Consider the following 12,065-nt stretch of genomic DNA (forward strand, 5'->3'; position numbering starts at 1 on the left):
GAAATTTGGTATGTGTGAATGTGAACTGAACTCTTGATTTTAATATTTTTAATAGTACTGATTCTCTTCATAGCATCCTAGTTTCCATTCTTTCTCCAAGCCTCCATCAAGACTTCGACAAAAAAAATTATGGCAAGGGATCCAGCCTTGTGCCTAGTTCCAAGGACATGGACCAAACCCGCAACTCCTTGGCAAAGTGTTTCAGTGTCTTGATTGCTAAAGCTTGGAAATTTTGGAAGGGTTTCTTTCAAGTGCTACCTCAAGATAAATCTGGTTATAGTTTTCAGTCTTAAGAAAGTCCATTTGTATACCCTGCTTAGCTCATTCATAGTTATCATGTGATATAAACCATGCACTGAGAAACATCACTCAATGAATGATGAATTTACCTTAATTAGAAAGCTGGTGCAGCAGAGGAAAATCTTCTCTATGTTTGTTAAGGAATGCTACTAGTAAGAACCTATATGACTCACATAACACTGTATTGTAGGACACTATGCTAAGTTACACTATGTGCAGTGTACAGTGTGTCAGTGCAAGTATATTCTTTTTCTGGGAACCTCTTACCTGTTCCTGGAAGGGGACATTTCTCACAGTGGGGGCCCAGGCCTTGCCAACACTGCAACAGCAGAGCTGCTTGCTGAGCTGAACAGAGAGAGGGTGCATACACTGCTTTCCTGCACTGACAAACCGGTAGCAGGGCCCTTTCTCTTCAGTGACCATGGGATTATCAGCTGCAGCAAAAAGGGAAGGAGGACGCCAGAGTTTACATGAGAAACAAAACAGAGAAACACCATAGGAGTTCCACCACCAGATTAAAGACGAAAAAGAGACAAAGATGCCAATGTCTCCAGTCAAAAATATTTTTTCTTTTTTTATAACGAATCATGTCTGAATGCAACACAAAAGTAAATAAGCCCATATGGTTTAGGAATAAAAGCCAGTGTCAAAATTAGATGCTGCCATGCTCCAACAACACATAATTAGAATGAAGCCTTCCTTCCCATGCAGAAGCACTGAAGCAGAAGCTGAAAGCAGGTGAACAGCAAAAATACAGAACACTGACAGATCACACACTCACACAGCCACTTTGAATTGATAGGCAAGGTCATTTTAAGTCAATAAGACAATTATATTCTTGAAGTCAGTAATGGCAGTTTACAATGAAGAAAGTTCCAGAAACATATCACGCTAATATTATCAACCTTCCCTTGTCCACTGTTCCTTCTCTTTCACAGTTTCTCAAATTCATGTAATGCAACACTCTACTGAAAATTAGAATTCCTTCAGTCAACAGAATCAGTAGTATTTTTTATCACAGCTCACATCAAGATTTAGGGTGGCGATAACATGAGATCAGACCACATCCGCTGCTTTTACTAAGATTTTTTTTTCTTCAAGCTGTATTAGCAAATCAAGAAATTTTGATTATGGCAAAAGGAAGGCAAATAAATTCAAGAATGAATGTGATAACGGTCTATGCGAAATCTGCACAACTTCTGATTCTCAAGCTCAACTGAGATCTGAAGAACTGATGGTGGTGCAAGCAGGACCTTGATAAATCCTCTCCCCGTCTCCAGTCTGTCTAGGACTGCAAAAACAAGAGAGTTGCCAAGAGCCTGGCAAGGTGCAGTGCCTAGCTGGTAGACTGCATTCAGCTTGGAAGGTCACAAGTTGTGCTGAATGTTTTCACTTGAAAAAGAAAAGGCTGCTCTAACCCAGATTCCAAGCCCCCACAAAGCTCGAGAATGTCTTTTTAATGGTAAGGATTTATTTTTTAAAAAAAGTTACAAAACAACCAGTCAAAATTTCAGCATCAGTCAAAAGTCTACTGAGAGCTATAAGCATCAACCTATATATGTCCAATTGAAATGAATGGAGGTTGCACAGTAGCAGTGATCGGTGGATTTCATCCATGCACTATCTGTTGTACAGTAATTATTCAGGATGTTAAAGAAACAAATGTTGGCAAGTCTCCTCTTCCATCTAATAAACAGAAGTTCTTCCACAAATAACAAATCAAACTGAAACAATACAGTTCTGCTTTTTTGAAATCCAGTTTTGCTCAAACATAAAACATTTATAATAACATTTAATCATTATTGCTGTTACTGTAATTAATCATTATTATTTTGCAGCAAAAAAAAAAGAACCTTGAAATAGGATGAGCTCTCCACACCTACTTGCCATACAAACACAAAAACAGGAAGTCACAATTTCAGCCTGGAATGATTTGGAAAAGGAGTAGCCCACCCTGCCTTATGAATCATTTCAGATAATCTGAATCTTTTAGGTGCTACTGCTGGGTCAATTTAAATGAACTGAAGAAGAACAAAAGTAAGAAGGATGGATGGGTGTGTGGGGGGGAGAGAGAGAGAGAGAGAGAGAGAGAAATATGCACACAACAACCTGGCAATTCATCTCTCCCCATTCTTTGCTCCAGGAAAAAAGGAATCTGGGATAAGTGGAAGATGGTGCCACAATCTTCTGGGCTGTAAAAATCATTCAAACTGTTTTCTGGGCTCAGGTCTGCCTATATGATGCCATATTGTGTGGTTTGAGGATTCTGGTATATGGGGTTATCAGGATTTGAAACTCGGGTCATCTCTGGCTTATAAATGAGACTGAAACAAGACATACATTGTTCTAATAATAAACAATGGGTGAGTATGGAAGGTGAGGGATGGAGTAATGTTACATAATCAAATAGATCAATTAATACACCCCTTTGATGTTTCTAAGGCTTCAATCCAAAACTCACTTAAAGGTAAAGGTAAAGGTACCCCTGCCCGAACGGGCCAGTCTTGACAGACTCTGGGGTTTGTGCGCCCATCTCACATCTATTGGCCGGGGGCCAGCGCTGTCCGAAGACACTTCCGGGTCACGTGGCCAGCGTGACAACGCTGCTCTGGCGAGCCAGAGCCGCACACGGAACGCCGTTTACCTTCCCGCTGGTAAGCGGTACCTATTTATCTACTTGCCCCCGGGGGTGCTTTCGAACTGCTAGGTGGGCAGGCGCTGGGACCGAGCAGCGGGAGCGCACCCCGCCGCGGGGATTCGAACCGCCGACCTTTCGATCGGCAAGCCCTAGGCGCTGAGGCTTTAGCCCACAGCGCCACCCGCGTCCCCCAAAACTCACTTACCTGCGAGTTAACCACAACAGGACTTACTTCTAAGTAGACATTTATTCAATTTATAAGATTTCCTACCCACCCTTCATCGTAAGCTCCCAGGGCAATAAAATATACAGTTATAAAAACAAATAAAACCAATACAATTATAAAACTCATAAAACGATTTGAAATGGAACAGAACAGTATTTAAGATTACACTGTAAATCTTCTAACCAGTTCAAATAAATGAGCAAAAGAAAAAAGAAAAAGAAAAACCCCCTCCATATATTTATTCTTAGCCATGTAATAAGATGAGAGACAATATGGAAGCAGGTTAATCCAGAAATCAACCAGTCCCCCAATTTTTTAGTATAGTATTATACATTGAAAAGCTTTGTTCTATTGATGTTGGAAGTTGGATGACAGCGGCCTTCCATGAAAGGAAACAACCTTTCTCCCTCCTCTATATGACATATATAAAAGGATGTCATATAGAGGAGGGAGAAAGGTTGTTTTCTGCTGCTCCAGAGAAGCGGACACGGAGCAATGGATCCAAACTACAAGAAAGAAGATTCCACCTAAACATTAGGAAGAACTTCCTGACAGTAAGAACTGTTCAACAGTGGAATTTGCTGCCAAGGAGTGTGGTGGAGTCTCCTACTTTGGAGGTCTTTAAGCAGAGGCTTGACAACCATATGTCAGGAGTGCTCTGATGGTGTTTCCTGCTTGGCAGGGGGTTGGACTCGATGGCCCTTGTGGTCTATTCCAACTCTATGATTCTATGATTCTATAATTGGCAAAATGAAATTTATCTAAAATTTCATAGAAACCCCAGCCCCCAGCGTATTAAATTGTCTTTACTAGTTACAGTTACATAACTATTACATTTTGAGGTTGGTGTCTGACAGTGTCTAGTAATTTTTATTCTTTGAAAATAAATTATTGTTTATTATTTTCCCCCTTCCTCTGTGCTCTTTCTTATTTCCAACAGTCAGTTCATACAAATACTTGGAACTTGCTACTTAGTTGGTTACTTGTTACTTACTAGTAAACTGATTCTGATTTGGGACTAACGACTTGTCATATTTTATATTCCCATATCTACCTTCCCAGATTCAAGTAAGTTCCAACTGACACACTGTCATTTCTCTCCACACAAAAATTCCCAACCATTTCTAGGTGTGTGACTGTGTTAACAAAAGTATGTGAGTGATCAAAGACACGGCCAGCAACAACTCTCATGATCATGGCAGATTGAATGGAGCACCAAGTAGGCCACTTTGGCTACATTAGCATCCATATGTGAAGAATGAGTTCAGCATTAGTATACATCAGGGATGTCCAACAGGTCGACCGTGACCGACAGGTCGAACCCCAGTTGTTAGAAGTCGATTGTGGGCTCCTTTTCGTACGCAGGGGGAAAGGAGCAATTGGCCCCTCCCCCCCATCTGTGCACGATTTCTAGAACTGAAATTGGTGTCGGGATGACTTAGTCTTCAACTTGCTTCCCTAAAAAAAAGCTCAGCAACTTAGACCTGCCCTCCCCAGTGGGTAGATCACTGCCAGTTTTTAATTCTGCAAGTAGATCGCAGTCTCTTTGGAGTTGGACGCCCCTGGTATACAGGATTTGGAATATTAAAGGCACTGATAAGGATGAAAAGGGAACAATTCTTGGGCAATCCTGCATATCCTTAAACAAAGACAGATATTTGCAATTGTATTGGAGCTCCTGTGGACAGTGTGGCTGTGATGCTCCATGTTATTGATTTTAAATTTTCACACAGCTTAGAAAGTTATGACCCTTTTTTGCATTTAGAGACTTCTGTAAACCTGTGCCAACTTACCAGAAGTAAGTCCTACTGAACAGTGGTGTTTTGCTTCAGAGTAAACACGATAAGATTGTGCTATAAATGGTAGCACTACCCATGTTCGATGCAGAAAATTTTAAATTGTTAGCCAGCATGAAGAACACAATGACGGGCCACCACCAACACCCACACCTATGTGAATAGCTGTGTCATTAAAGATTTTGTGTGTGAGATACAAAAATATGGAAATGAGAAATATAAGGTTTGGAAATATATGAGATATCAGAACACAGTTCAATAGATGAATAATGGGATGGGACCTTTCCCCCTTTAATCAGACCCCACTGGGTTTACTTGTTCAACTAAAAGGAAAAGATACAATTTACTTAGCTTAACCACTGACAACCTGAAAAATCATCACAGGATCTCTGCAAATGCTGTGTTAGTGTATCCATTCATTCCTGTCACTTTTTTTTTGGAAGATAAATTATCTGGATAATTCGCCACACAATTTTGTTTTAAAATGACAGTTTCTTATTAGGTCGTAAAGAAACTCTCCAATGGTGAATTAAAAGTTCTCAAAATGAGAAGCGCTATCAGAAAATGTTGGCCAACAGTGATTAACTTGCATCCATTACAAGATGCAAGGGGGAAAAGAAAACCCACATGAAAGATTGATAGGTACGGATTGGTTCTGTTACTTACGGATGCATCTGGAAAGCGTAGGGTCTGGCACAAATCCAATTTTGCAGGCACACCTATAGCTGCCCATGGTATTCAAACACTCACCATTCGGGCATACCCCTTGGAGCTGGCATTCATTAATGTCTGGAAGGGAACACAACTAGCATGAGTGAAATGATTAATCCACATAAACAACTCCATATAAGCACCTGGTATGAGGCTGTATTATATCCTAGATATGCACTGATTTCCAGAGCTTGTTTCTATATTTCTTTCCTTTTTTGTGCTATTAAAACACATAGAATCATAGAAGGGATACCCAAGGGCCATCTAGTTCAATCCCCTTCAATGCAGGAATCACAGCTAAATATGTAGGAAACCACTCAGAAAATGGGTGCAATATTGCCATGCAAAAGGATTGATAAACAATGTGGACCCAAGTATTATTACTAATCTCTTCCAGTACAGTAGATGAGGAACATCAGAGTTTGGAGGGGTATTGCAGATATATATTGCAGATATGTAACTGAATGATAAGTGGCTTGCCTAAGACCAGATGGTAGTGAAATTTCAACTGTCAATTTTGCAGTGAACAGTTCAGCGTCTTTTCCAACGTTTCACCAGCTTTTGAAAATGTCCATTTCTATTTATTTATTTTTGCTGTTGATACTTCCTATGTCCACACACAATAGACTTTGCAATATGAGATGCTTTTAACAGTCTACTTAAGCTGCTAATTCTCAAAGCTGGATAGCCCATTTTCTTCTTCTGGTGTGCATTACATTTACGAATATAAATTTACCCGGAGCCTGATAGTTAGTTCCAAAGCATGAGTTTGAGGGATGGTAGAATGAGATACATCAAAGACTTGGCAATGCAATTCTTTTGATGGTCTGGAAAGAAACAGATTCAGAAGTGCTTTCAAGGACAGCAATTTCCCCAATCGTAGGAAGGAATACAGCATATATTTCTAGCCCTGCATTTGGATCATTAAACAGTGGGTGGTCTCTAATAAAATACACCCACACAATGGGAAAAATCCTGAACATAGCGGGATATTGTTCTTTGAAGCAGCAACTTAGGCATGCCTGTGTCACACATTAGAAAGGGAGGCAGATCTGCAATTCATTGTGCATGGTTATTCACTTGGAATGCACACTCCCCAACTACAGGAACAGGTTTTGTTTTTTTGCAGGTAAACATCAGAATTGCGCCAATGCATTAACTACCTCAACAGAAAACAGAATCAGAACACATGGAAGAGTTGAGCTACCATATGCAGAATTATGAGAACAAGATACTTTCCAACATCTTTTCAAAAGTAGACAGATCTCTGAAATTCTGAACTCCCAAGAAGAGGAAAAGACAGAGTGTAAATACCGCTAGGAAAGATTGAAGTATGTTGATTCAACACTTCAAACTGGAAGCAGGAGCTAGGCAAAAGTAACAGCTATTCTTGTTTTCCAGAGAGTGGGCTACCACAAACTACAGGAAGGATATGTTTCAATGTGCCTGCCATGTTCCCAAACATCACCGACACACTAAGTAGGGCTCTATTAGGTCAGATCAAAGATCCACTCAATCTAGTATTCTTTATCTCTAACAGTATCAAGCCAGATGCCCTCTGGAAAGACACAAGCAGGGTTTTATGGAGATTTCAAGCACCCCCAAATAAAATAAATGTTTCCATAAAACATGGAAGTTCCTTTTTTAGTTATTAGCGACTAATAGCTATTCACAGACCTATGCTTCATGAGTATGCTAAATTTTCACATTGTATCCTTTTTATTATCCACCTACTTCTCCAAATAAAAGCTCCCCCTTCTGTCAGCACAATTCAAAAGACAATACAGTATAGTGGTACCTTGGGTTAAGTACTTGATTCGTTCTGGAGGTCCGTTCTTAACCTGAAACTGTTCTTAACCTGAAGCACCACTTTAGCTAATGGGACCTCCTGCTGCTGCCGCGCCACCGGAGCACAATTTCTGTTCTCATCCTGAAGCAAAGTTCTTAACCTGAAACACTATTTCTGGGTTAGCGGAGTCTGTAACCTGAAGCATATGTAACCTGAGGTACCACTGTACATGATAATAAATAGTTGGCAGAGCGGAACAATTAACTGCAGGGAAAGACAAGTGGACTGAATTAGCCACTATATGGCTGTGTACACTTAACGAGGTCAAGTTACTCCGTAGCACCATCACACATGGGGTTAAGACGCCTAATGGCAACACTCATGAGGCACATAACAGTATCGCTGACACTGTTCTTTTCAAAATCATCTAGCTTATCCATAGCACTGCCATTTGGTATCAAATGATAATGTGACAGATACCAGATAGCCACCCTGCTTGTCTTTAGCCATTTACAGTAGTGCCCCGGGTTACAGATGCTTCAGGTTACAGACTCTGCTAACCCAGAAATAGTACCTCGGGTTAAGAACTTTGCTTCAGGATGAGAACAGAAATCGTGCTCCGGCGGTGCAGCAGCAGCGGGAGGCCCCATTAGCTAAAGTGGTGCTTCAGGTTAAGAACAGTTTCAGGTTAAGAACGGACCTCTGGAACGAATTAAGTACTTAACCCGAGGTACCACTGTAATAGGAAACTGAAATCTCCAAGGAGTGCCAGAGGAAAACCATTTTGGTGTCCAGCAACGGAACAGTGTGAATCTCATGGGAATGCTTGGAGCCTGCCAAGTCTGCATGTTATCTTGGCACCTGAACTGAAAACCACTAGCTTAGCTGGGCCTTGCTGGCATGCTCAAGTTCCTGACTGAGAAAGTAACCAAGGTCTTAACCCAGGCAGAAGGAGAAGGAGAAAGAAGAATTTAAAATATGAGACTGGAAGAAGTAACAAACACATCTGCTTATCTGTTGCCTGCTTGCTTTATTATTAAGATGATGGAACTTTTAACAGAGATGGAATATGAAAGATTGCTTCATCCTCTCTATATATATATCCAGCCAACCACTGCATTCTGCAGGAGAGGAAAACCTGCAGATACCATCCTATCAGGAGGTCCATTTTGAACAATTTCATTGCATTCTGGACAGGTGCCTTCTCTATCCTCTCCTTCTCTATTCTCCCCCAGCTCCTTTAATTTATTTCTCATTCTCCTTTCACACTCAACTAGCACCTTATTCTCAACCTTCCTTCCCACAAACTACCACTTTCATCCCTACACTCTGGTCCTTTTAAATTTATTTATTTTTCCAATAACAGCTTTCCTCTCTTATGTCTTTCTTTTCCTTGTTTGATTGTTTATTATATAATAGAGTATTAACCTTTTATCTCACTTTCAAATTTTATTCAACACCTCCTCTGGCACTTTCCCTTCAGAGAGAAAGCTTCCTTCCTTCTCTACCCACCGCCTAAAATTCTCTCCCAGTCACTTTTACTCATTGAGCAAATAGTTAGTGGTACTGCCATTGGTTCAGTCAAAAGGGTGGCGGAGCAAGCAAGTAAGGAGGCACTGGCCAGGCTATGGAACTGAGACTCACCTGAAAGCAGTCAAAGGATTTGTGGGTGTTGTCCACTGTTTTGAGAAACAATGGTCTGTAGAACGATCTTTATTTTTAGAGCCCTCCCGCTTGATATAATGGCTCTCATCAGCCCTGTGATTTTGCAGGGCAGTGATGATGCTCGAAAGGCTATCATTCGGGTAGGAGATGTCAGCATCTGATAGCAACCTTCTCAGGAGCAACTAAGAACATAAAGATCTACCTGGTTGCCATATCACCCATTCTGTCATCTGGGGGGTGAGGACAGTTATTCCTGCAGTGGGAGAGCTGGGAAGCAGGGCTCTTCCATTGGCTGCATTAATCCTCCTCTCTCTCAGCTGCTACCTGGGGGAAGCGACTCCATCAGACTGCCTCAGTGGGAGAGCTAGGAACCAGGGCTCATTTCAACAGTTTGCTGGAGGCCCAGCTCCATCAGGCATCTCCTGCCCCAAATTGTGCCAACTGGCATGACAGTTTATAAATGAGGCATGGATTTTGATTTTCCTCTTTCCTCCCTCCCTTTTCCTTTTGTGTGAGGGTTTTGAGTTTTTTAGAATGCAAGTTTCCATGTAGGGATTGTCTTGATTGATTGTATGCAAACCGCTCTGTAGCCTCTTTGGCTGAACAGCAGAGTACAAGTGCCATTAATAAATAAGTTAAGTATCATTTAAAAATTCAGTCTTCCTTAGGCATGTTGGATAACAGACAATAAAACACTGGTGCTGTCTGCTGCTCATGGATAGTTGTGTTGGTGGCAGTATAATTTAGCAAGTTTTAGCAAGTGTGCATCAGATATGGTTTCTTGGTGAGTCCATCAGGAAGCTGTTGTACTGATTATCGAGTCATGTATTATGAAATGCTATCTAAACACCAAACGAAGCACCCACAAATTAATAACAAACCTTAAATGCCTTCTTTGGGAGGGGGTGAGATGCACATTTTAGAATGATCATTGCTTCAATACTTTAGGCAAAGAGCCCAATGCATACTAATTTCACCCTGTGGTTAGGCGACCACCTACCTAACAACATGTCCGGCCACCCGCAGTCCTGTCCAGCTGTGTAAATTATACTGAAATCAACCTGTCAAGGCAGCTGGAAATGGAATCTGGATGAGATGAAGGCTGCGTTAAAAATAGCTTAACAGCTCTTAAGCTTTTTTTCATCTGCCCGTCTTTATCAAATGAAGCCACAAAGTAAGGTTGCTATTTAAAAAACAGTTTGAAGGCGGGAGGGTCTGGGTATAACTTTGATAGGCAATAATTTAGGTAGGTGTTAACGTCACTACGGTGGCTGCTGTTAGCACAGTACTGTGTATAGGGAAACTTTGGAAATGCTCCCTCTGATTAAAAGGACACCAACCAATAGGTACTTATAATTCAAATCCAATCTGAATCTTTCTGGTGGTATAGTATAATGGCTACAGAGCTGGACTTATACCAGGGCCCCCCAGGTTCACATCACAAATCAGCTTTGATGTACTTTGGGCCAGTCACCATCCTTACACCAACCCATCTTTCAAGGGTTATGAGGATAAAATGAATGGGAATTATGTATGCTGCCCTGTTTGGATGTCAAGTGTTTCAAGTTCGGATCAATTCTGAGTTACAAGGTCAAAAGAATCTGTATGGCAAATAAAATCTCTGTTAAATGGCCTTAAATAAAACATAGCATTAATTTGGCATTACCACTTATACCTTGATTTTCCTCACAATGGTTGTATAAGATAGTCATTTCTACAGATGAAGAACTGATACAGAGAGAAGAAATGTGCTCAAGGCCACCTACTGAATTTATAATTCAAGTGAGCCACCAAGATAACAAACCTGAAGCACATTTGCTGCTGTTAGTAGGAACTGTTTTATATTTTTTTAAAAACTGAGGAAGAAAGATGAAATCCAGAATGTTCAATAAGGAGAGTAATATATGGAATTAACCAGTTGCAAAAACTGGCTGATGGTTATTTACATCATAGTCCTAGTAGCATATACTGCTACCATATCCATCTGCCTGCTTGTTTTTAATGCTATCAAAAATAAAACTAAAAATGGGAGATACAATAAACTGAGCACCACTTCATAGTACCTTTTCATGCAGTAATTGCTTTATCATTAGATTAACACAAATCCACAGGAAAAGTTCCATTATCCTATTTAAATGTAGATTCTGAGCAGGACTTTTGCTCCATTTTGTAAGCTAGCTTTTGTGAATGTTCAGCCTTGAAGCTATGTTCAAATAAATTTCTCTAGAAATCTCACATAAACTTAAGTCAATTATTTGCATTGGAATTGGCTTAGTCTTTTTCTGTTTAGGATGAGACTTGAAGGGCAATACACAAGAAGTGTATTTCAAATCCCTTTAATAAAACTTGGGCACAAAGCACATTAAAAAGTCAGACATGGAACTACCCCACCCTTGTAACTATAGTTTCAATCAACATATGCAAAATAAATGGTGTGCATGCGACTACAGAAAATTAAATTTTTAGTTGGCTACACCCAGCCACAATATCCCACTGTAACAGACATTGATTACACTGTCTACTATAGTCAAAATAAAAAAATTCCTTCCAGTAGCACCTTAAAGACCAACTAAATTAGTTCTTGGTATGAGCTTTCGTGTGCATGCACACTTCTTCAGATACACTGAAACAGAAGTACATAGAACAGAATACAACAGAATACTTCTGTTTCAGTGTATCTGAAGAAGTGTGCATGCACACGAAAGCTCATACCAAGAACTAACTTAGTTGGTCTTTAAGGTGCTACTGGAAGGAATTTTTTTTATTTTGACTATGGCAGACCAACACGGCTACCTATCTGTAACTGTCTACTATAATGAGTTATATAATTCAGCATCTCTTTATTACTTAACCTCTACTAAATAAAAGCAAGCTACTATTGTATATAATAATTTATCTCACACATTTCAGGCTTATCATATATCTACATTTACTATTTTA

General features: G+C 40.3%; 1 protein-coding gene across 1 annotated transcript in view; it reads right to left on the reverse strand.

Moving 5' to 3' along the window:
• LTBP1 (latent transforming growth factor beta binding protein 1) overlaps nt 1-12,065 on the reverse strand; it is a 186,046-nt gene that overhangs the window by 75,198 nt on the left and 98,783 nt on the right. The window contains 3 exon segments of the mRNA XM_082216221.1: nt 568-603; nt 606-734; nt 5,627-5,749. Coding sequence (XP_082072347.1) covers nt 568-603; nt 606-734; nt 5,627-5,749 — 288 coding nt within the window.

Source organism: Podarcis vaucheri (assembly GCF_965113315.1).
Source record: "Podarcis vaucheri genome assembly, chromosome: 3".
Classification (NCBI taxonomy): Eukaryota; Metazoa; Chordata; class Lepidosauria; order Squamata; family Lacertidae; genus Podarcis; species Podarcis vaucheri.